The 24,537-nt window shown below is 54.1% G+C and overlaps 1 protein-coding gene across 5 annotated transcripts; it reads left to right on the top strand.

The window, feature by feature from the left end:
• The first annotated feature begins 324 nt into the window (after window positions 1-324).
• MLC1 (modulator of VRAC current 1) lies at window positions 325-23,730 on the top strand. Of its 5 annotated transcripts, none has more exons than XM_039235772.1 (12): window positions 326-837; window positions 1,223-1,458; window positions 2,991-3,080; window positions 4,233-4,286; window positions 4,621-4,722; window positions 10,545-10,643; window positions 11,129-11,200; window positions 12,100-12,216; window positions 15,661-15,717; window positions 16,351-16,447; window positions 20,382-20,534; window positions 21,679-23,730. In XM_039235772.1, the coding sequence occupies exons 2-12, from the start codon at window positions 1,279-1,281 to the stop codon at window positions 21,798-21,800; spliced, it is 1,143 nt and encodes a 380-aa protein (XP_039091703.1). In that variant the 5' UTR covers window positions 326-837; window positions 1,223-1,278; the 3' UTR covers window positions 21,801-23,730. The 5 variants fall into 5 exon arrangements, with proteins under 5 accessions (XP_039091727.1, XP_039091735.1, XP_039091703.1 ...); XM_039235787.1 differs by having other exon boundaries at window positions 16,325-16,447; XM_039235780.1 differs by having other exon boundaries at window positions 1,220-1,458.
• Window positions 23,731-24,537: the final 807 nt, after the last annotated feature.

Raw genomic sequence — 24,537 nt, 5'->3', positions numbered from 1 at the left:
TTGGTGGAAAAACTGACAACAGACCATCCCGTTATTCAAAACCAATGCCTTTGCTCAAGCTTTATGTGGATTTACAGTTTGAGGAGCTAGTTTTTCAGAATTCTTTGATTCGTGCCACTTTATGGCTCCCGTGTCCACAAAGAAACTGTCGTCATAAGTGTCAGGGTGCCAGTGTCTCTGGGCGAAGCACACCCCCGTCCTTTTTCTTTGCTTAGTGAGCAGAAATAAAAGGCCCAGCAGGACTGTGTGGGCTGCCCACGGGAACGGAGTCAGGGTTCCAAGCAGTTCCAGGGCCAGGCCAGCCACGTGGAGTGTGCACATGTGTATGTGACCTCACGAAGGAGATCTTCCTCTGTGATCTCAGAGCATCCGTGGAAGAAGTCTGCTTGGAACAGTTCTATCAAGGCGTTTGGATAGAAAGTTGTTTGTTCCAGAAATGGACACCCAGCACTGCACGCTGCCTGGACTCTGTGCTCGGTGTTGTGCTACTCTTAGGGACACTTCTTTCTTGTGAGATGCCCACCCTGGCACCTGTGTGCGACCCAGCTGCCATCGGTAGAACTGAGAGGCCCCTTAATTTCTAGTGGAGTTGAGACAGGAGGGAGCAGTGCTCTGAGCCAGCAGTTATACAACCACCGCGGAACTTTCCAGGGTCACTCTCTTCATCTCCTCATTGAAATTCAGGAAGCGGCACTCCTTCCCCTGGCTTAAGGGCAGTTTTGCTGGGCTTTTGTTCCGTTTATGAATAGTTCTTGCTAGAAGCCCAGGGCAGGATGACTTGGTAACAGCAGCCCCTCACCCAGAGAGCAGCGCTCCCAACACCAGAAACCACTGGAGGTAAGTGTGCCTGTTAAACCGTTAAGTGTGTGTGTGTATTTAGCGATCTTACCTTGAGCAATTTAATGTGCTCTGGGAACCAGCACATCATGGAACTTGAACGTGAAGCTGCTAGTGAGAGTGAAGGTTGAAATGTCCTGGAAAACCCGGATCAGCGAGGCACTTTTTTAAAACCTAAAATTTCACCTTGAATCCAGGCTGTTCAGGGTTTTACTGTGAAAGTGGTCTTACTCATAGACTTCAGTGCTTGCTTTTTCCTTCAAATTTGTAGCATCTTGGTGTGAATTCTGTTTCTTCTGCTGAAAACAACGTGCTTTAATTAGAGTTGTTTCAGAGTGATCTAAAATAAATAATGATTTTATTACTGGTGAATACGCGGCAGCAGAGGTGACTCCAGAGCTCCAGGTACAGCTGTCGTGTGGCTTGTGTCCTCTGAGCACCATGACACGGGATGAGCAGTGCAGGGAGGAGCTCAGTTACGACCGGATGCCCACCCTGGAGCGGGGAAGGCCGGAGGCCGGGAGCTACGCCCCAGACGCCAAGCCCAGCGACCTTCAGCTGTCAACAAGGCTGCCCCCATGCTTCAGTCACAAGACGTGGGTTCTCTCTGTGTTGATGGGGGTGAGTAGTGCCTCATCATCCACCATGAGGTTTCCTCTGCTTTGGGTACCATTCCTGAGTGGCCTGGGAGAGGGCAGCTCCTAGCTCACTTTTGCTTCTAGAGAGCCTCATGGGCGCTGATGTGCATTTTGCTTATATTCTCGGAGTTATTTTCCTCAACCCGTGAATATCTACCGCAAGAGCCCTGCTGGCCTCTGAGCTGTGGCTTCTCTTTGTCCCACTAGGGTTGGGACAGCCCAGGGCCCATGCTGACCATCTGCTGCTAGGGTGGTCTCCATGACCCTCCACTCCTGGGGTGGGGGGTCTGGAGTCACCCTCCAAAGATGGGAGGAGGGGCTGTGCTCTCAGGGCAGGCCTCTGGCAGACTCAACAGTGGGTCGGTGTCCCAGGATGGGAAGCCAGGGCCCTGGAGCAGGAGAAAGCCCAGGGGCTGGAGGGACAGGGTCAGCAGAGAGCTGGGGACAGGCCTGAGGTCCAGGACATTTCCCTTCAGACGTGCTTGGGTGGGCACTTGACTGCTAACGGGGTCATTTCAGCCTGAGAGCTGGCTTGTCTGGGGCTCGGCCATTGGATGCATCTCTCTTCAGGCAGGACCCCAGGTCTCCTGTGTGGGCCAGGCTGAGAGCCAGGATCCAGGTGGGGACCTCACCCCTCACCGGGCTCCCCAGGCCCCCCAGCAGCACCCCCAGGGGTCCTGCCCACGCTCCCTCTGAGCTGTGACCCTGTCCCACTGAGATCGGAACCCCCATCTGCCTGGGCTGCAGAGGAAGTCCCTCCTCCCTGTTCCTGGGGCTGGTGTCGTGCAGCTGCTCAGCCTCCTCATGGTCCCAGGGCCCTGGGCTCTGTGCACTGCCCACAGCTGTCTGCGGCCAAGGCACTTAATCCTGCTCATCCCCTCCTGACTTAGGTTGCACCACGGTGTCCCTGGCTTCCTGCCCCGGGGTCCCAGTGCTCAGGGAGCACACATGACCTTCCCCAACCCCCTGGTCCAGACCTTTGTCTGAGTCTTTTAACACTGCCCCCTGCCCTCTGCCCCACAGCCTCACCCTCTATAGTAAGTTTCTGTCTCTCAGGCCTGACCTGAGGCCTGAGTGTCACTTGGGCCTTGTCCTTTGGGCTTGCACCCCCTGGCTTGAACAGTCATTTTCTAGCTGTCCATTTGGATTAGCTTTACAGAGAGCATAGGGTGGGGCTGTTTGCTAGCCCCCGAGGCTGGCCCTGAGGGGGTTCCTAAGGCCCCTGATCCTGTACATGCTGAGGGTGTGTTCTGGGGAGAAGTGCCATTTCTTGCTTTAAATTTCGACAGAGGCCTCTTCCTCTCTCCTTCAAATAAATGTTGAGGCCCTTAGTCTGACACTGGGGGGAAGATTGGGCCATGGCCGTTCTTCAGGGAGGAGTCAGGTCTGGCGGAATCCAGGCATCAAGGTTGGCATTGTACACACTGCTGAGTTGCAGTCAGAGGACTAGTTGTTTAGCCGTCCGATCTTCCAACGTGCTTATGTTGTAACCTGAATTGTGCTGCTACTTTGCAGAGCTGTCTGCTTGTGACTTCGGGGTTTTCGCTTTATCTGGGAAATGTGTTTCCTTCTGAAATGGATTACTTACGTTGTGCTGCAGGATCGGTAAGCGTCGTTCCTCCGTTGTGTTTTGGTACCGAAATTTGAGGTTTTGTGTGAGTTTTTTTGCTCTGAAATTTACCTGTTGCTTCCTCTTCTCATTCAGAATCTCATCTGACTTTAGTTTTAAATGAGATTTGTTACTTTTGAAAATGATTGATGCAGCAAGTCTGAACCTCACTCCACAGACTCCCATTCGAGAACCGGCACCTCGATTTCTAACTGACAGCTGTGTGCCGCTTTGGTCTGTCTTGTGGGCTGACAGGGAACCCAGCCTCTGCCCTTTTACGAAGAAAGTTCTTGCAAAAATTTGACCCATATTGTTCTCTCTGGAACCTTCTAGGTGGTCCTTCGTCACTACTGGAGCAGTCTTCCTCGGGAGTCACCATGATTTCTGACTTTTGACCCCAGTACTCTAGGGCAACACTGACCTGGGCTGGTTATCTCAGCCAAATCCTTGGCGGTGCCCTTCACCTTCAGAAGTGACAGGCTGGGGAAGCAGGCCACATGGTCCCACCGGCTCCCCCTCCGCTCTTGGAGGCCTAGCCCTCGGGGGGCCCTCATCCAGCTTATGCTCCATGTCCTGCAGGCTCTGGGCTGTGTTCCCATGGCTTGTGCTGTGCCCTCTGCAGGGTCTTCAAGGGTCCTGTCACCCACAGGGGCAACACCTGGCATGGCCCACAAGCCCCGAGCTGGTGCCCTGTCCTCCACCTCCCCACCGCCCTGACACCTCCACTCTTGCCTTGTCCTTTGCTCCTGTGGAGATCAAGCCTCCTAGGAGCTCTGGGACTCTTATCGTTTTCACATCCTTCACACATAGATGTTTTTCCCTGTGGGGTAATTCTTGAGCTAAGATGAACTTTGCTCTTGTGCAGTTGATAGAGGTGACCATCTGACTTCTAAGTACATTCAGCAAGGATAGGTTTCATTATCTATCTCTTTCATCTCTTCAGAAAAGTTAAACATTTTCCAGAATAAATAATTTTGAAAATCATGGGAACTTTCATCGTTGGCAACGCTCCTGTGCCCAGTACACTGGTGGCACTCGTTTGGCTGATGTGTCTTCGGTCATTCTGGAAGCCTATGTAAGCATTGCAGTGCAAGTAGGGATGCCCAGGTGATTCATCCCTGGCTCACGGAGCTCTGATTTCTTTCCAGTGCCTTCCCTCGGCAATTGTGAGCTTCGCTGTTTCAAGGAGAAACATCAATGCGGTGAGTCCAGCTTTCTGTGCAGTCTCTGCAGATGTGGCGGCAGGGGTGTGGCTCTGGGCCGTGCAAGATCCTCCATGGCAGCATACACCAGCAGGCTGGGGGCTGGGGAGGCAGGCCCAGGCCACCTGTGGGGCTGATGGGCCCCTGTGCGTGTGTGCGCATGTGCGTGTTGGGATGCGCCTCCACTGCCTGCAGCCCTGTGACCCCACTGCAGGGCTTCCTGGAGTCCTCCCCCCTTATAATTGTGGCGTTTTGAATTAATGATCTGGAATTTGGTTCAATGATATCCTTGTTTTAGTTCTGTAAAAAAGAGTGAACCCGTTTTCTTTTCCAGATCCCCAACTTTCAGATCCTGTTTGTGTCCACTTTTGCCATCACCACTACATGTTTAATCTGGTTTGGATGCAAACTGGTCGTGAACCCCTCAGCAATAGACGTGAGTCATTGGGTAGTACTGTGGGTCCCAAACATTTTCCTGTTTTCTCCCGAACATGTCTTTCTGCTGATGCAGATACCCAGGGCTCTGGTCCCACTGAGTCTGGGCCTGAGACAGTGCTGTCATTGGGTTGACACAGTACATGTGTGTCATAGCTGTGAGTCTGACAGATTTTGAGAATTTATGCTTTTGAGAATTGCCTTTGTTTGATTGTTGCATTGACTCCAGCAGATGGATTTATTGATAGTATTTCTAATATCTCTTTGGCAACGTATTTCATCAAATCTGTGATGCTGCTGATTTGAAGGTGTACGGTTATTTTATGAGCCACTAAGAGAAAGAAAAATCTTTCGATTTAAATTATGATGCCAGAAAGGAACTGTAGTCTCCTAAGAAATGAATACTCATCAGAGAAACCTCAAAAAAAGAGAAAAAAGCCTCTGTTTTGTGGGAAATGTTGAACTCACTTTTTTCAAGATCAGGAAAAGGATGGGGAGGCCTGAGAAAGTCTCAGCCAGGCCTGTAAGGCAGAAACATGAACACGCATGGACCCAGAAGGGACACTCACACTGACATTGTCTGCAGAAGAGGGGTTCCCACTGACTCAACCTTAGAATTGAGCACATGTAGCAAGGTTGCAGGGTGTGAAGATCAGCAACAGAAGACTTTGAAAATGTAATTTAAATATAAGCATGTGAAGTTCCTGGAAATAAATGTAGCAAAAGTTTTGTAAGGCTGTTTTGTGGAAAATCATGAAGCCTTACTGAGAACCGAGATTTCTTCATTAAAGCTTCCTTAAGCCAGGACTTCATTAAAGCCCCAGCTGAGGGCCTGTGAGGGTGCCTCTCAGTGGGTCCAGAGCAATAGCACCTGTCGGCAGGACCCAGCATGTGTAGTGACCAAGGGCCGGGGAAGGCAGCCCTCTGCCACCAGGCTGGGAACTCAGCCCACAGCCAGGGGGTACGAAACAGCCATCCCAGGAAGGCAGGGGAGCCCTCCTGGACCAGGTCCACCTGCAGCCACCCCGCGTGCGCAGACTGCAGCCCTGGACTTGGAACGTGGCGGTGCTGCGCCCCTCACGTTGGAGCCTAGCCAGGGGAGACGAAGGAGCGCATGCTGGAAGAGGGCCTGTCCAGGGTGTGTGGGGAGCTCCCGCTTCAGATCCAGGGCACCGGGATGCTGCCTCAGGCGCTCACCAGGGAGAAAAGCCCAGTGCCGCCAGCCCCCTGGAGTGACTCTCAGCCTCACTGTCGTCAAGAAGAGGTAAATGAAAACCACAAAGAGTTGCCCTTTCCAGCGTCAGATGGGCAGGAGCCCCAGGGGCTTGCCTCCCATCTGGGGCGGCTTTTACATCCTTTGGAAACAGTCCGGCATTTGCAGGTACGTTCTGAAAGAGCACACACACTGTGACTCCATGTGCACACCCCCAACGGTGCAGACCTTGGAGAAACACTTGCATACTCAACCAGCAAGTGTGGCTACTAGCAGCACTGGGCATCAAGGCAAAAACCCCAAACCAGAGCGCGTACTGGAATGTTCACGTTGCCTAGGACAGTGCCCCTGAAGACCCTGAACAGAAGAGTAAAGGCTGAAAGGTCGATGAAGCCGTATGCCACCCAGCCTTCTCCTCAAGCGTGGCCGTGGCGCTGCTCCTCCTGCCCAGGCCACTGTGCCAGAATCCGCGGGTGACCAGGTCCTCGGATAGCTCCTGACATACGAAGGCCAAGCCACGCAGCGCTGAAAGTAGCACTGAGGACTTGTGGCTCCAATGCCTGAACCACCATTTTCTGGGGATGTGCGTGCACACACACACTGGGAAATGGAAAACCACGAGTGTCATGGGACTCATGGGGCTGTGGCTCCCATGCCCCCCTCCCTGCTCATCTCGGGCCCTGGATCCTCAGCTTCCACCCCCCTTCCCCACACGATGTACGCAGGGGAGCTCATCTGTTCCCTACCATTCTGCCTGCACTTGGGGGTCCACCCAGCTCACAGCGAGTCTGCGCTGCTCACCGTTAACACGCGCCATGCCCTCTGTGGGATCCCCCATCTCCCCAGGGTCCTTTAGGGGTGGATCCAGAGGGTCACCTCCGATGCCCCACTGCCAGGAGCAGGGCCCATGTGGACACGTCTGCAGGGGTCTCATATACCGAGGGGTGCTCTCTGCCTGGACTCACTTGCTCAAGATCAGGGCCCCCGTTCTTGCCCTAACTGCGTGCTCAAGCTTCTCAGAGCCCAAACCTTCCCTACATTTGGTGGCATCAACTGTCTACTGTGTCCAATCAGACAACTGTAGCAAGAGCTACTTGTTACTTCCCTTCATGTTTTCTCATCACTGATGCTCCTGAGCACCCCTTCCTCTGCTTTTATCTCCTAGCTTCCTTCACCAACAGCTGCCTGCTCTCACCCTCGGCTCATCTGTAGATTGAGGTGGTTCTCTCCTTGAGTCACAGAACTTGCTTCTCCCAACCCCCACAATGCGTCAGATTCCCACACAGAAGTGATTTTGCTAGTTTGTCACCAGTTTGTTACTGGGCGACACCATGCTTTTTCTGAGGATGCCCTGGGGTATCCTGCGGGAGAGCTACACCCCACCTCCGGCTCCTTCACAGCTGGCCTCTCTGACTTTAAGTAGATCTTAGAATAGGTTTACTGAGTTTCTCAACAGCTGCACCTGGGATTACATTATGATGATTTTAAGTTTATATAGTAATTTTGTGAGACTTGTCATCTTTGTTCATTAAATCATTCTACCTAAGAGCATAGATGGTCTCCACAGAGCATAGTTGGTCTCCACGTACTCAAATCGTCTTTTGTTTCCTGTATCAGGTCTTAGTGTTTTGTGTATTCTTGGTTGAGTAACCCCTAGTTCGTTACAGATTTTGTTGCAAGTTTGAATGGTGTTTTATTAAGTTATATTTTCAGATGGATTATTGGAATGCAGAGAGAGGGTATTAATTTTTTTATTTTGAAATATTTTAAGACTCAGAATAATTCACATAAATAATACAGAGAGTTCCTGTGTGCCCTTCACCCAGCTTCCCCAAGTGACAGCGTCTTACATAATCAGAACATGTCAAAACCTGGAGATTGACATTGCTACTATATATTCACTTAGGTACAAATCTATTCAGACTGCACCAGTTTTTAAATTAAAAGGGAATTTTGTCACTAGATTTTGTGTCTGGAAACCTTGCTAAACTCTCTTATTCTTCATAGTTTTGTATTGGTTCTTCTGTGCAGGTGGTCACGTCCTCTGTAAACAATGACTGTGTGAACATCCCCTTCCGTTCTACCATCTTTTTCTTTCCTTGTAGCTGTGGCAGGGTCTCCCCCACAGTGGGAAACACTGGGGTGCCTCTCTCTTATTTCTGACTTTAAGTGAGTTGCATCATAGAGTCTCTGAAATTTTGGGTGTGTAACTTTTACCAAGTTAAAAATGTCCTCTTCAAGTCCTGGTTTGTCATGAGTTTTTAATTTTAAAAATATAATTGTGTGTTGAATTATAATAGTTTGGTTTTGGATATGTTAAGATGATCTTTCATCACTTTATTAGATTGATGGATTTTTTTTCCTGGTGCTGAGCCTTTCTTTCCTGGAATAAACCTCACCCAATCACAACGGTATTACTTTATAGATAGTCTGACGGGGTGACTACCTGGTATTGTGTTTAGGATTTCTGCATCTCCTGGGTGAAATGGGAGATTTCCTTCATCTGGTTTTAGAATCAAGGTTATGCTGGCCCCATAAAGTAAGAGAGACAGCACTGATCCCTTTTGTGTTTAAGAATGACTTGATAGAATGAACTGTTTCTTGAAAGTTGAGTAGAACTTATCTGTAAAGTCCTTTCCACCCAGACCTGTTGCTGAGGGAGGACTTCATTATGAGTATCAACGGGTTCTGTTTCTTCCTGTGTCAGATTTTCTATTTTATTAAAAATTGCTCTAATATTATCCAGTGTTTCAAAATTATTAGTATGTAGTAGCTAGTGATACTGCTCCTTACTTTAAATGTGTGCCATCTAGTTATCTTCCCTTTCCATCCTAGAATTTAATTTATGTCTTTACTGTATCTTATTTTTTCAAAGAACCAGTTCTGTGAACCCCCTTTGGTTTGTTTCTGGTTGCCATTCTCTCTTTACTCTCTTTACTGGTGTCTGTCATCCATCTCCTTGCTCCCTGTGTTTTGGGGCTGCTCCTTGGTCAGTGGGTTGGTCCCTCAGGGTGCTATGCCTGTCATGAGCTGAAAGCCGAGCCCGATGGGGGTGCTTCTGGCCCCATCTCTCAGCTCCAGCTTAGGTGCATCCCACATTTGACGTGGATTTTTATCATTATTTGGTCCTAAGTGTTTGCAGGTTTCCCTTTTGGCCCCTCCAGACCTACTTCCCACCCACTGTCTCCCTGACTGTGTCCAGGAGGCGGAAGGTGTGGACTGGGCCCCCTTGCACCCTGCCCTCTGGCCTCCGTTGGTTGGGTTCAGCCCGTGAGAGGCTCATTCAGATGGGACATTTGACAGTGGTTAGGCTGTCTGTTCCCCTGGCTCTGAGCCCTTTGGGGGTGTGGTTGGATGGGGGCGGGGTCGTCTTGGCTACTCCTTCCCTGTCCTTGTCCTTAGTGGTCACCGCTACCCTTCCAGGTTTCCCTTACCCCGGCCCAGACTTGAGAGCTACCTGTCCCTAAACCTCCTCCAGTCCTTCCTCTTGGGTGTCCCTCTGTTTCTCACCAGGACCCTGATGAAACAGACATATGGGACTGTCTTTTACGATCTTCCATTCGTTGTTATTTTCTGATTATGTTTTGGTCAGAATGCACAACTTGTAATGTAGATTCTTTGGAATTCATTAAAATTTATTTTGTAGCCTAATAGTCAGTTTTTGTTAGTGTTCCACCCAATGCTATGAGAGAATGATGATTCTCTGTTTTCAGTTTTGCGTGTAGGGTTCTATAAATCAAATAATGAATTTCATTTGACTTTAAACGTAAGTTTTATTATCCTGGTCTGGGGAGGCTACAAATCAGGGGACAACTGCCATTGGAAAGACAGCTGGTCACTCACAGGTCCCCAGGGGAGGGGGCAGCTGCGCGGGCTGGGGGCCGCAGGGGGAAGCAGCAGGCAGTCAGGAGGCAGACTGGGAACGAGAGAGGGAGCTTTTCCTGGGGGTGAGGCAGGTGAGTGGGCTCCGGACTGGCTGGTGTGGATCCCGTCCATCCGTGGGCCCTGAGGCTCCTCAGGGGTGTGGGGCACCTGCCTGGGGGGTGGGGACAGGTGAGGGATGCCATGAGTGTGGGAGCCCCTCAGAGGGGTGCTGGGCTGGGGCTCTGGATCGGCTGGTTTCCATATCCTATAATTAAACTTACTTTTCTCAGTATTTTTTTCATTGATTATTAATACAGGCATAGTTTGCTTTAATTGTCAATACAACCACAACCTGGAACAGTTTTATCACCTCCAAGGCCCAGTTCTCTTCAATTTTTGGCAGTCATGCAGAAGGCTGTGTACAGGTGTGCAGGTTTTGATGTGAACATAACTTTTCACGTCCTTAAATGCCCAGAGGGCGAACCACTAAGGAAGGTTTAGATCAGGGATCGGCAGCCTACAGCTCAATGGCCACAGCAAGCCCTTGAGCTAAGAATGGTTTAAACGAAACAAAACACACACGTGAGTCAAAGGGGGAGTGTGGCCCCTGTGTCTAGCATCTGGCCTTTGACAGAAGCAGCTGTGCTGTCCAGAGCTTTGAACCTGCGCCTAAGCCTCTGTGTACATTTACAGAAAAGAGAGTGAAGAGAGCCAGTCTTATAGGCCTATGTGTTCTTTTTTGGCAGATAAATTTTAATCTGATTCTGCTCCTTCTGTTGGAGCTTTTCATGGCGGCCACGGTGATCATCTCAGCACGGTCGAGCGAGGCGTATTGTAAGCAGAAGGTGGGTCTGGCCCTGTGCTGCACAGGGCACATGGCAGGCCCTCCCCCGCACCCGAACACTCACCCTACCCCAGGGGTAGGCTGCCCCGGGGCGCCCCACAGCACCCCAGCCAGTTCTCCAGGATCTCATGAGGCTGGTAGCCTCAGCACGGCAAAGTAGAAGATGCAACACAGCTTCCCCATAGTGTGATTCTGCTCAAGTGCCAGTGGAGAGACCAAGGCTGCCAAAAGTGTCACCTTGTAACGCTTGCTGGCGTTGCAGCAGTTAATTCTGTTTTCATATGCAAGGAGTATCTCAAGTCTGAAGATCCACCAGTGGCTCCCAGATGCTCATGTTTTAGAACACGGCCAAAGTGACAGCCTGGAGATGGCCAGCCAGTGCCAACAGCCTGGGCAGTGGGCGGCCTGGGTGCACCTCCCCTTCCCACCCCCTGCTACAGCACATGGAAAGTCACTGGGCCAAACATGTGGTTTGTTTCTTTCCAGGGGCCCGTGTCAGATAGCACCAACATTTTGTATGAAGTGGCGTTTCCTGCTCGGGTCCTGAAATCCTATTCAGTAAGATAAACTTTCCTTTTTCTTCTTACTTTATTTTATTTTGTTTTATTTGGGAAAGATCCGTGGTGACACACTGTCCTGAGTGACACCTTCTGTCCACAGGGAATTCTTAAGTTCACTCCATCACTCTCGGAATTGTCCTGGTTTGAAGGATAAGTCATGTGGCTGCCCTGTCTCGTTAACCGTATGTCAAGTCTTGTATGTCTTTCCAGCTTGTTTCTTTAGTCCACTTGTCCTGATACTGAAAGAGGCGTTAAGCCCCCTGCTCTGAACATGGTCTTCGTGATTTCTGTGTGTGGTTCAGTAGCTATTTGCCATGGGTTTTTGGAGCTTTGTTCCTGGTTACGTACAAGTTTACAGTTGTTTCCTATTCTCACCATTACCTAGCAACTCCGCCTTTGCTGACAGCTTTTGCCGTAAAGTCTGTGCTGACTGGTTCAGGTGCACAGCCCTCTTTTGGTTAGCACGGGCGGGCTGTGTCTTCCTGCCCTGCCTACCAGCTTGTCTCATCCTTGCATCTGGGGCTGCTGCTGTCACGGCATGGGACTGTGTGTCATCCTCACCCCGTCCGTCTGAGTCTGCACCCCGCGCTGGCACGTCTCTACTTCGTCTTGCCGCCTCTCTGTTTCTAGTTTCCGTGCCGTCTCCTGCCTCCCCTGCCTGCCTGTGAATTGGTGGGAGCTTCGTCCTTCCTTCTCCCACCTTTTTCCTTTTCCCACTAATTTTGAGTTGGGAGCTGTGCATTTTTTGGTGTTCTTTTAAAGGTTATCCTCAACATCAACATAGGGCCTATGGCTGCTTTGCCCTGAGCTCTTTAGAACCCCCTCTTCGCGTCCCCCTGCCTGCCTGCAGCGTGAGACAGTCCTCGGGTGACCCCGCCCGTGTGCTTCGCCCTCCAGGTCATCGAGGTGATTGCTGGCGTCTCCGCCGTCCTGGGTGGGGTCATCGCTCTGAACGTGGATGAGGCCATCTCGGGGCCGCACCTCTCTGTGACGTTCTTTTGGATCTTGGTGGCCGTGAGTACACCCTTGTGGCCCTCATCTGTGTGGTCTCCGGCCACTGGCTAAGCCCTGCTGCTCTCTCCAGCGTGGTCACTGCCAGTCTTGGAGCTCAGCTTTGGTGGATTTCAGGCAAGAGAGCAGCTGGATGAGAAGAGGGTGGAAGGTGGGTGCTCGCAGGCCAAGCAGGACACTCCTTCGTGGCTGAGTATCAAGAATCAAATGGGTCAGAAGGGTAACTTTAAAAAAAAATTTTTTTTTTAAATGTTTTATTTATTTCTAGGAGAGAGAGAGAGACAGCGTGAGCAGGGGAGGGTCAGAGAGAGAGGGAGTCACAGACTGAAACAGGCTCCAGGCTCTGAGCTGGCAGTCAGCACAGAGCCCGATGCGGGGCTCGAACCCACGAACCGCGAGATCATGACCTAAGTGAAAGTCGGACGCTTAACCGACCAAGCCACCCAGGCGCCCCTAAAAAAATTTTTTTAAATGTTTATTGCGGGGAGGAATGAGCAGGGGAGGTCCACAGCAAGAGAGGGACACACAGAATCTGAAGCAGCTCCAGGCTCTGAGCTGTCAGCACAGGGCCTGATGCAAGACTTGAACTCACAGACTGTGAGATCGTGACCTGAGCCAAAGTCGGACCTCAACCGACTGAGACAGCCTGGTGCCCCAGTTGACTGTTTTTATATGAGTCAGTATTGTTGTTTCATGTTTGTATATTACTTTTTCTTGAAGATGCTTGTTTTATGTCAGTCTATAATATGTAACACGCTGTTCTGTAATACGTGGCTTATAAAGTATAACATGCTTATTATTTTATATTAAATACTGTTTCCGTAAACACCCAGCACAATGCCCTGTGCATGCGTGGTAAGTGCCTACCATATGTGATCGGGGTGTTTTCTATGGCTCATTCATCATTTTATGAGCGACTGTTTGCTCACACAAGTTAACAGTGTTTAGTGTTTAACTGAAGTGCAGCCTGTGGAGCATCTGGCCCAGTGCCCCCCATTTGGGAACGGGTCCTTGGCTGGGTATGGGCTCCTCACACCTGCGTGGAACCGTTCAGATCGCCCCCTGCATACCTGAAACCCCAGCCCAGTGACCATCCCAGACACCTGTGCCCTGCACTTCTGGACATTGGCACCCCGTGGCTGCTTTGCAGTGTCTCTGTGTCACATGGTGATGCCTGCTGGAAGGGCCTGGTTTGTCCCACCCTGCTGTCCAAGGTGGTTCTGGATGAATGACTAGGACACAGCCTCCACAGCCTTGTCTATGTGCTCTTCTTCCTGATGGCACCTCGAGGGGGTGGCCTTTGCCCCCACCGCCTGTGCACTCAGTGTGGCTGGGCTGGAGCAGCCTGCATCGGGTGCTGGGGCTGGACTCCTGCTGTCTCCTGAGGCTCAACAACGCCGGGGGCGCCTGTCCCACCTTGCTGAGCCCTAGGAACAATGGCCGAGGTGCTCCCCAAGGACTGGAGCCTGGAGGGAGAGAGCAGGCAGGGAGGACGTGGGGTGGAGCCATGCACCTGGCCACCAGCTGCCAGTGCACAGGTGGGACTTGCAGAGAAGGGCGCTTGCCTCTGTGCCCGCCCCAGCAATCGAGGCCGTGGGAACGGATGTACGTCTACTTGTTTAACTTCTGAGGTGACATGGAAATACCTGTAATTATGTCCTTGAGTTACTGAGGATGGAGACCAAATACTACCCTAAAGCTTATAGTGAAGACATACTTGCCTAAGCACCCGCCACAGGTTGTGGCCGTGTCCCCCAGGCGCGGCCTTCTGCACACCTGGCCTCCCCACGTCCAGTCTCCCTAGTCCTTTCTCTGCAGATGATCCTCCCTCTCCATCCCGGGGCGGGGGACAGCCAGCTCCACCTGCCCCCGTCTTGGCTGGGAGAGACGGTGGAGAGGCCAAGGATGTAGACCAGGCAGGGGTGCAAGGCTTAGGCCCTGGCTGAGAGCCTGTCCCTGCAGCCTCCCGGGCCAGGTATGTATGTGTATATGAGCAGGTGTGTGTGAACTGCCCTCCTCCCCATGGGCCAGTTTCCTGCCAGTCCAGGGGTGGTAAGCAAACTTGTGCCCCCCCCCCCCCACCACACTTACTGGGGCCACTCTAGTCACTCCCTAAGTGGCTATTCCACATCCACAGTCTCTTCTCTGCTTATACCAGTTTCCCTGATGGAAACACCAGTCTGGGGGGAGGTTCCTGCATGGACACCTTCACCTCCTGCATTCCTTAGAGTGAGCAAACTCCCTGGCCTAGGCCCACCCACCCCTGCAGCCATACCCACACCCCTGTCCGTATCGGGCTCTTCTGTCGTGCCCACACCACGGCCTCCAGAGTGCTGCTCTCCCCGCCTCCCTTGGCCTGCTCCCCTCTCAGCCCTCTGGCTGCTGCCCGGGATCTCATGGCCTCAGGCCTGCCTCTACCCTGCTCACTCTTAGGCCAGACTCCTGAACAAGTGCAGACCTGTCCCCTCCCCCCAGTGTCCAGAGGGCTGACATATTCCCACGAAGGGGAGGAGTCCGCTGCCACCCAGGGTGTGGCCATTTCCTTTTCCTGCACGGGTATGTGGCCGGGTAGCTAGACCTTGGATACACTTGGGGCCACGGGCTCCGTGGGTTCGGTGGGCTCAGCACTCGGCACCTTGGGAAGGACGTGCCCTCCTGCTGTGGCTTCCCTCTGCCAGAATGGCATGGAACTAAATCAGGCTCCTTACAATAAGTGGAAAAAGACATTTATTGAGTATAAAGAGGAAGGGGCCCCTTTAGTGAAGGAGCCTAAAGAGCCCCCCGACCTAGTGGTCATAGTGCAGTGGGTGGCCGGCGAGGAGCCGTGTCTCCTGGGGCTCCCTGAGTCTGATCGTGAGGAAGCCCCAGACTGGCCCCAGCTAAGGCCCATCTGCAGCTGGAGCCCTCCTCAGAGACATCTGCGTCTGACGATGACATAGGTCAAGGGGACTCCTAAGCACAGTGTGGCCACCGACTGCATCCTGAACCAGGGACAAACACCTGTTACAGGACATCTTTGGGGTAATTGGGAGAATCCGAACACAGGTAACACATGTAGCCTGCGTGACGTTCCCCGCGTGATGCTGACTTGAGAGGGCTCGGGAGACGCCCTCAGTCTCTGCAGGCACACGCGCATGTGCTCAGGGCAGGCGTCCCCGTCTCCGCCGAGGTGGGGACGTCGCAGGCAGCCACTTGGGGCGGCGCGGGCCCTCCTGGCGTGGCTCTTGCCGCTTCTTTGCAGACTTGAGCTGCAGCCGTGGATCAGGGCACAGGAGGCCTCAGGGACCGCCCTCCGGCCCCGGCCCCAGCGCTGCCAGCGCCCGAGCTGGGAGGGCCGCCCCGGCGCTGCTGGCCACCAGGATGTGCCCACCAGAACAGGAGCGCGTGCCTGGCATTAACTTCCTGGACGGTCTCCTCTGAAGTCCTTTGTGTTTCCTTTTCTCTTAGTGTTTTCCAAGTGCCATTGCCAGTCACGTCACAGCTGAGTGTCCCAGCAAGTGTCTGGTAAGTGAGGCCCTGTCCCCAGGCACCAGGGACCCACTGTGCACCGCCAGGGCCCGGCTCGCCCGGTACCGGGCTGCAGTTTGGCAGGGCTCCCACCCCGCTGGCAGGGCTGCAGGGCTGAGCCCGGGAGGGCCGTGTGGTAGCCTCAGGGCCGGCCTGTCTGCAGAAGCAGATGGAAGTGAGCACATTTGGTAAGAGAGTCGGGAGAGTCCCGTGACTCAGCATCCGGTCCTCCAGCCTCCTCCTGCGTGCCGTGAGGCCCTTCGTTTGACAGCGGCGCCCTGCGTTCGTGCTTTATCAGCACCCGCATGTGGCTGTGCGGCCTCGCAGACAACCCAGGCGCCGTGTCCACGTGAGCGGGGTTTTAGAAGAACAAGGTTCTGGGCCGGCCGTTCACGGTGCTCACTGAACAGAGTGGGTAGTTGTGCACGGTCGAGGGATCTCGTGGGACACGAGCCACACGTGGAGCTTATGGCAAACCGAGTGTGGAGAGGCTGGCGGGGGCTTCGTGCTGAGCCCAGGGGCACGTCCGCCCTCGCTCCACGCCGCGGCCGGCACCCACCCCTGCCTGTGCAGACAGCGGCCCGAGTCCCGTTCCTCCCGTCAGGTGGAGGTGCTGATTGCCATCTGCAGCCTCGCGTCCCCGCTGCTGTTCACGGCTTCTGGGTACCTGTCCTTCAGCGTCATGCGAGTCCTGGAGATCTTCAAAGATTACCCGCCGGCCATCAAGGTGCGTGTTGTTTTATGTTAGAACTCTGGAAATCTGGTGTCGCTGCCATAGGCCGTGTGGGGGAAGAGTCTGGCGGGGCCGCGTGCGGCTGCTTCTGCACGGGGCACGAGGCCTCATCTCCTTTGCCCCCACGCGCAGACGGCCAGGTGTCTGCGCTCCCTTCTCTGACGCCCGTGCGGGCCCAGCCCTGCTCCACGCAGCCTGCCTCTTCCAACTTTGGGCGGTTCTGTCTGGGCTCAGGTGGCCCCGCAACCTGCCCAGACACCCCTTCTTCCTGACGCTCTTGGGGTTTCTCAGCCCTTCTTGCTTCCATTCTCACTTTGGGATCTGTCATTCACCCAGTTGTGTGAGAGACCTCGTTGGAATTTCCGTTGTAGTCACGTCAAGTTTATAGATAAACGTGAGGAGAACCTGGTGCCTTTGTGCATATGAACATGCCTCTAGGTAGGACTTGTCTGGAGGCTCTCAGCACTTCGTCATGGTCTCCACGGGCTCAGACACACAGCACTAGGCTTGTTTCTTAGATACTTTACGTTGTCACTGGCATGCGTGGTATTTACTCCCAAATGTTTATCGTGGGCAATTTCCAACGTACAGAAAAGTTGAGAGATTCTAAGTACCTGACGTGTTGATTGTACCTGTGTGTTCATACTGATGGGTGGGAGCACGCACTCGTTTCTCAGGAGCATCTGAAAGTGAGTGGCAGGTGTGGACCCTTCACCTTAAATATTCGGCTTTTCTACAATGACTGCTTCCTACACATGCACAATCCCACCGAGGCGCCTGAGAGGCCTAAAATCATCACATGACGTCTCCTTCAGTGTTCACAGACCGTCCCAAGAAAGTGCCTCATGGGCTGAAGCTTCCAGAGCAGGACCCAGCTGAGGGGCACAACTTGCCCTCAAGTCTCCTCGAGTCAGGACAGTCCCCACCTTTTCCCCTGTGGCACTGACACTTTAGAGTCCTGGCCAGTGGTCTGGGAGAAGGTCCCACTTGTGGCTCTGTTTCCTGTGACGCCAGTGGGAGTGAGGTCAAGAGCACGTGGCGTCTCCTCCCACCTGGTGTGGCAGCAAGCCGCCCGAGTGCTCTTGGTGGTGGTGGGTGGGGCTCTCACAGGGAGGGACAACCGTGCCGTCAGCCGGACACCTGCAGGGGCCTCGTCCCAGCACCTTGTGCGGGGTTAGCCCTGGCGGCTGGCCCTGGCCTGAGTGCTTGTGTCACAGTGAGGGGGGAAGAGAGGTGACGGACGCCTGGCTCTGCTGTCCCACTTTCCTTCTGAGCACCACCGAGGACTCCCGGGCTTTCAGTATTTGTACAGTGCTGCCGCGTTACTCTCTGATGCTCACGTTGGCCCAGCTGTGGCCAGAGGAAGCACCTTCCAGTCCCATGTGCCCTGCAGTAGCCTGTCAGCCTCTCCTTGCAGACACTGGGGGGTGACCCAGGCTCGCCTCATCCTTCCTGCACCCCAGACCCTCTCAGGCCCCTTGGAGGGAACACACAGAAGTGAAGATATGAGGTGTGTGTGCTCATTCGTACAGGGAGTCATTGCTTCTAAGCCTGACTTCAGTGGACAGAGCTGAGAAATCCATTTTTTAAAGATCCCAAATTTATATTATATTTTTAATTCAAAATTACATGTTTGGATTTTTTTGGTCAATTTTTGTTGTTTTGTATTAGTATCCTGTTTCCTGATAATACTGAGTGTAGTTATCTTATACACGAGCGTCGTCACAATTGCACCACCAATGTTACCTCCAGCAGCACACTCGCCCAGTGAGTTTACAGCTTGCTTTGACCCCACTCAGGAGAGAAATAAGCCCCTTTTCTGCATATGTTTTTTCTATTGATTTGATACGTGGTCAACTTCGATATTTTCTGTTTGCATTTTTCACACCAAGGGTAGGAGCTCTTCTGTATTCTTTAATTACACGCGCACACTGTGGGGCCGGATTGCTCCCGGTTTCTGCTGTCGTTGCGAAGAAGTCTCTGCCCACGCTTGGTTTTGAGTCTGTGTGGTGCGTCATTAGGACAGTGAGCTTGGAGAGGGGCTGCTGGGCCCGAGGGCGGACACATCTCTAGTTTTGGGAAATGGTGACAAGTCCCCCTCACGACAGGCCCCATTTTCCCTCCCACCACTGGTAGGGGAGCACCAGCCCCGCACAGAGCGTCGTCACACAGTGTTGTCACGCGGGTGAGCCAGCGCACCCCGTGTGGCCGCGGTGTGCGTGTCTCTGCACTCGAGTGCTGGGGGCCTGTGGCTGTGCCAGGCGGTTTCGGCATTTCTTTTCCAGTAAGCTCTGTTCCTATCTTTTCCCCACTGTCTAGTGGGCTTGGAGCTTCCCCAATATTTGGGAGTCACCTCTGTAACAGAAGGTCCGGATAGCAGCCTCCACACGGCAGCTGTTTTTCGTTCCACTTGTGATTTTTGTCATGAGGAAGGTTTTTGGTTTGTTCTCTGTAGTCAAATCATCAATCTCTTCGTTTATTGCTTTGGGATTTTAAGTCGTAATTAGAAAGGCTACTACTTCGGGTGCCTGGGTGGCTCAGTCGGTTGTGTCCTGCTCAGTCGGTTGTGTCCTGCTTCTTGATTTCGGCTCAGGTCATGATCTCACAGTTCACGGGATCGAGCCTCTGTCAGTGCAGAGCCTGCTTAGGATTCTCTCTCTCCCTCTCTCTGCCCCTCCCCTGCTCTTTCTGTCTCAAAATAAATATTAAAAAGGAAGAAAGACTACGACTTGTGTGTTGAGTGGGAGTTTATCCTGGAGCATAAGGAACTCACCTCTTCAGGGCTTCAACCGCCATCTTTCCTCGGTCACTTGAGATGCTGCCCGTGTCACACACTAAGCTTCTGTGTCTGCACCTGTCATTCTCACACGTCTGCTGGCTGGTGCCGCCCTGTCCTGATGAGGGGAGTTTGAGACTAGGCTTCACCAGCTGGCGGGCTGGATGCCCAGTTACCGATCGCTCTTCCCTTCAGGGTCACCTCACTTCTGTTGTGTGTTTTTTAACGTAAATTTTAGAATCAACTTTCCTGGCTCCAGAAAGCACTTTTTTTTTTTTTTTAAATGGGGTTTGTGGTTAAACTTATACATTAGGTTGAGGAGAGGTGTTTCTGTCTCCTCCCTCCCCACCTGCCTTCCTCCCTCTCTCTCCCTCTCTCTTTGTCTCTCTTCCTCTCTCTCCCTTCGTCTCCCTCTCTCTCTCTCTCTCTCTCTCTCCTAACAGTGACACAGTATGGGGCTGGGGGTTTTGTGTTACCGTTTGGTTACTCTGTGACTGTGCTGAAGGTTGCCTGCAGCTGGGAGGGCTGGGTGCTCACTGGGACCCCTTGCTTGCCAAGGCTCCCCCATTCCCCCATCACCCCCTCTGGCCCCAGGTACTCCTCAGCCCCCTTCCCTGCAACAGGCACCAGCCCAAGCCCCAGGGGGATCTGCTGATGGTGTCTGTGTGCCAGTGCCCAGGGACCCCATCTGCGGCTCAGGGCCCTCATAACTGGTCGCTTTGCCCCATATGGACACCCTCTGTGTCACTGGCTCTATGTCACTGGTTATTTCAGGATGTGGGAGACTTGGCTGTGAGCCCCTAGGCTACCCACAGGGCTCTGCCACTTGTGGGCCATTTTTATGGCCAACTGAACTTATGGAACTGATTTCTGATTTCTTTGACTCCCATTCGTGAGAGAGAATGATTACCGCTCAGGTTCCTGAAATCAGCAGAAGTGCACGTACCTGAAAACCTGAAATCGATTCACATGAACTCACTCAAGTGCTCTGGGAAGGTCCCAGGGCCGGAATGGGGGGATGTGGGAGAAGGGGAGCTGCCTGCATGGCCTGCCTGGGCTGGAGGGTAGCCTCCCCCCTGCAGGCGGCAGGCCCAGGGGCTGAGTGCCGGGGGCCAGGGCCGGCCGGGAGCTCACAGCCTCCTCTCCCCCTAGCAATCCTACGACGTGCTGCTGCTGCTGCTCATGCTGGAGCTGCTGCTGCAGGCCGCCCTCAACACCGGCACTGTCGTCCGCTGCGTGAGCTTCAAGCTGGGCACATCCTGGGATGCTGCGCAGATGGGCCAGCAGGAGCGCCCAGCAGGGGAGGTGAGTGGCCTCCAACCTGGCGACTTCCCTGTCCTGATGGGCTGGCCAGATCCAGCCCTGAAACCATAGACTGAAAGCCTTCAGTTTTACTCCTGCAAACACGGATAGGCAGCTGGTCAGGACCCACAAGGGCCGCAGAAGTCCCTTCCTTGCCCCCCCCCCCAGGGGCACGGCTCTGCTGGGAAGGGGGTGCCCGCCCAGCTCGCTATGGATGTTGCATCGGTGACCTCTGTTTGGCAGGCTCTGGAGGGTCATGTGAGCCCCTCTGCTAGTCTCCAGGCCACCGGGTCCTGCCCCTCACCCCCGACAGCTGGAGGCTGGGGGGTCAGTGTCTCGACCCCAGGAGCTGCCGGCCCAGAGGTGTTTACAGTGTGCTGTACACTGTACAGGGTCCGTCAGGGACGCCGTGGGTGGACTGGACCCTCCTCCCACCTGGTACTACCAACCTCAGGGCCCTTGGCAACCCTGGCCTTTTCCATCCGCTCCTGCACTTTCCGTCATTGAACCCTGCCGATGGAGTCACTTCCTTGTTTGTACCAGTTAGGCGGGGGCTCCTGCGGGGATGCCTTTGACCGCAGGCCCTTTAAAGCACCCACCTGGTTCTGTGCAGACACCAAGTCTGGCGAATGAGTGCTCCCACCGGGTTCCATAACGGCAAGTTCTAGAGGCTCAGGGGCCCGCAGCTGCCCTCCCTGTTTCTGGAGGTGTTCAGTCACCTCTGCCTCAAGTGCGCTCCTGCCTTGGGTGTCCCCCTCCCCATGGTGCCTGCACACACGCAGGGGCCGACCCAGGGCCTCCTTTGTGGGGGCACCAGTGCCGTGTCCTGCCCTGCGGTGCAGATCGTTGCTCTGTCTGCGCATATGTGTGCTCTGCCAGGCGCTGGACGCAGATACGTCCCCTCTCGTCAGGCGAATGCGCACCCTGCCCTGCCCGGGCTGTGTTCCTGCGGGGACGAGGGACAGAGGGGCTGGTCTGTGGGAGGGTGGAGGGGCAGGGGACTCTATGTCCCCTCGGGTTTCCAGGGCTGTTTCCTGTCCTGTTTTCACAGGCTGAGGAAAGCTCTCGAGCTTACAGAGCTTTCCCACCCGCCTCCTGCGCTCGGGTGCCCCCTGGGAGAAATAACGCTTCGCCTGTTTGGCTACAGGTGTCCAGAAGCCCCCTGAAGGAGTTCGACATGGAGAAGGCATGGAGGGCCGTCGTGGTGCAGATGGCCCAGTGACCGCGGCGCAGGGACACCGAGGCAGGGGTGGGCCCCCGCCTGGCTAGCGGTCTTCCAGCCGCCACTTTCTAACTTGCTCCTTTCCCCTCCATCCAGGCCAGGCTGCAAGGTGGGGTTTCCATTTCTTACAGTAGTTTAATTTTTAAGTAGGCAAATCTTGACTGTTTTGTGCTTATAAGTCTTTGAGTTCCTCACCCCGAGGTGCCATCTCCTGACAGCAGTGCTGGGCTCTCAGGGGAGGAAGGGCTTGTGCTGGGGCCAGACCGCCCCGGCGCCTGTAGGCAGGCCTTGGAGGTGCGGCCAGCCTCCTGTCCGTCCCCCCCGCACCTCGCCGTCTTCCCGGGCCCATTCTCGTCGAGCACCCACTTTAAGCAGACGACATTTGTGCCGTGAACAGCCCCACGTGGCTCTTCCCGACTTCGGCATCCCTCTGCTGAGACGTGCCTGCCACGCACTCTTTAGGATCACAGAGCAGAGCCACGTGCTCCTGTCGTGTCTCACAAGCCAGGGGAGCCCCTTCTCCCCAGGACTGTGGTGACAGGGCAGCCGCCACGCCCACAGCTGAGCGTGTGTGGAGCCCACGTGCCCAAATTTCTGCCCTCGCTCTTAAACCAAGTCATTGCAGAAGGACCCTGCCCACTCAGTGTTGCTGGTGTGGTCTGTGTCCTGCACGGCGTGCGGAGACCCAGGTCCGCAGGGCTGTCTGCACTTGTGCCTGGGGATCCAGCTCCTGAACCCTGTTGTCAACACAATACTAAGAGTGACCCTGGCCCCTGTGACAGCTCAGTGTTCTTTGGGGCAGGGCCATGCCCAGGGCTTTGGAAACTTGGATCACATTTCTGGGTCGCGTTGGCCTTGGTGATGCAGGTGGGGCTGGGCCCTCCCTCCTGTCATGGGGCCTGCTTGCACTCCCATTACCATGCTCAAATTGTGAGATAGATGCCCCCCTAGAACCCTCATGGGGGTTGTCCCTGAGCATTCTCCAGCCCCTCCGTTTCTTAACCTCACTTACCTGAGGTTCCGGCCCAGGCCAAGGGTCTCTAACATCTGTCACTGTCCCCTCCCAGACAGCGGAGACAGTTTGGGTGTCAGGGTAATATTTGCTTCAGTTAAAATCACGGCCAAGAATTAGTTTGTGTGCCATCTCCTTGTCCCTTAGTATGCCTGGAATTTTCTGGAAGAATGATGAGCTTTTCCTAGTTGACATGGGCACAGATAAATCCCCAGTGGGTGGGGAGCACCTTCTGAAGGTGGAAATGTTCGTGGTTTCGGGAATCGTCCTGGGGCCTGTACTTGCGTTCACAAGGCTGCACGTGCAAGTGGTTGTGTCTCTTCCTCCCACAGAAGGAGCTAAGCGGCACCGTGCTGGAAGGTGCTGACGTTTGCCCTTCCCTGTAGTTTGTTAGTGAGGATGGGCCGGACTGGCTGGGTGTAGACCTGGTGGGGGGGGAGGGTTCAAGGCTCGTCCCTGGTTTCTCATTGCTGAGCACAAGTGACTGGCCACCAGGGTGTCCTCACAGTAGTCACGGCAGGTTGCAGCAGGAGGAAGGCAGAAGAGACACTGGAAGGGGGGAGTGCCAGCCAGGGAGGCTTGTCCTCCCCTGACTGTGTCCTTGGCCACATCCCCAAACAAGCAAGAGCGGGGGAGATGGCTCTTTCCTGCACACACGCAGGCCCCCGAGCCACAGTCCAGGCCACCTCCCCTTCCTGCCTGCGGCTTCCAGGCGAGGAGGCCACATGGGACGGGAGCCACGGAGATGGCACAGGCCACTCTGATGTTTCCTTGGCTGTCCAGGTCTGAGTCTTGGAGCTGGAATTCGGCACCTGGGGCTTGGTACTGGGTTGCACTTTATTTCAGATAGAGCTTGAGAAATCCAGACCAATGGGATTTTAGAAATGTATGGCTCTGTTTCTGTCGATTGACCTTTTTCTTTTATATAGTTTAATACCTCCTGAATAATAAATGCTAACATGTAAGCGTGGCCTGTTTTATTTTGAGTCTTTCAGGGATCTCTTACCTAGGGCCTGAATTGGGAGGTAAAGTATAGGAGGGCTGGTGGAGGTGAGGGCTACTTTTTAATTTGTTGGTGATTTATGTAACCCCTGAGGCCGTGTGGAGGTGGGGACCCCTGAGAGCCTAGAGGCTCGCATGGTAAAGACTGGAAAGGGGCACAAAGGCCCCTCTCCACCTGGGGAACTGCCCACCGCACTGAGTTGTACAGAGCTAATGCAGAGTGGGAACAGAGCCTCACTTTTGAGTTATCCTGGGAAGTTAAGTGCAAAATAAAGATTTAAAACCAAAAAAAAGATACAAGTTTCAGAAATTCACTGGCAGCAAAGACCATTGATTGGATGGGTGGGTCTTTCCTACTCCCCCCTCCCAACACAGGCGGGAGGAAGAAGGACTCAAAAGGCTGGGGACGAGGGGTTGGGTGACATGGGATACTGGGTGCACTTGGAACACGCAGGGTGACGGTGCAGGCTCCCACGAGTGAACTTGGGGACACCAAGGCCACCTCGGATTCTTTGGCGTGACAGAAGCCGTCCCGACCACCTCCGTGAGGGGACAGCCAGTGCGCAGCCCCCTCCCCCCGGCCCCGCGTGTCCACCCTGGGGGCTGAGATCTGCGCCTCTGCTCACCAAACGCGGCCGCTGGGGGCTCCGGGAGTGAGGGTCAGAGGGAGACCTGGGTTGGGGTCGAGGGCCGGTTGTGACTCTTCCGAGTCTTTATGACTTGGAGGCCTCGGACTGCCAGGGCGGGTAAGTGTGACCCCAACAGCCCGC

Source organism: Hyaena hyaena, unplaced genomic scaffold (genome assembly GCF_003009895.1).
Source record: "Hyaena hyaena isolate Hyena2069 unplaced genomic scaffold, ASM300989v1 scaffold_4, whole genome shotgun sequence".
Classification (NCBI taxonomy): Eukaryota; Metazoa; Chordata; class Mammalia; order Carnivora; family Hyaenidae; genus Hyaena; species Hyaena hyaena.
Note: the sequence above shows the minus strand (reverse complement) of the source record. Positions and strands in the feature narration are given on the sequence as shown.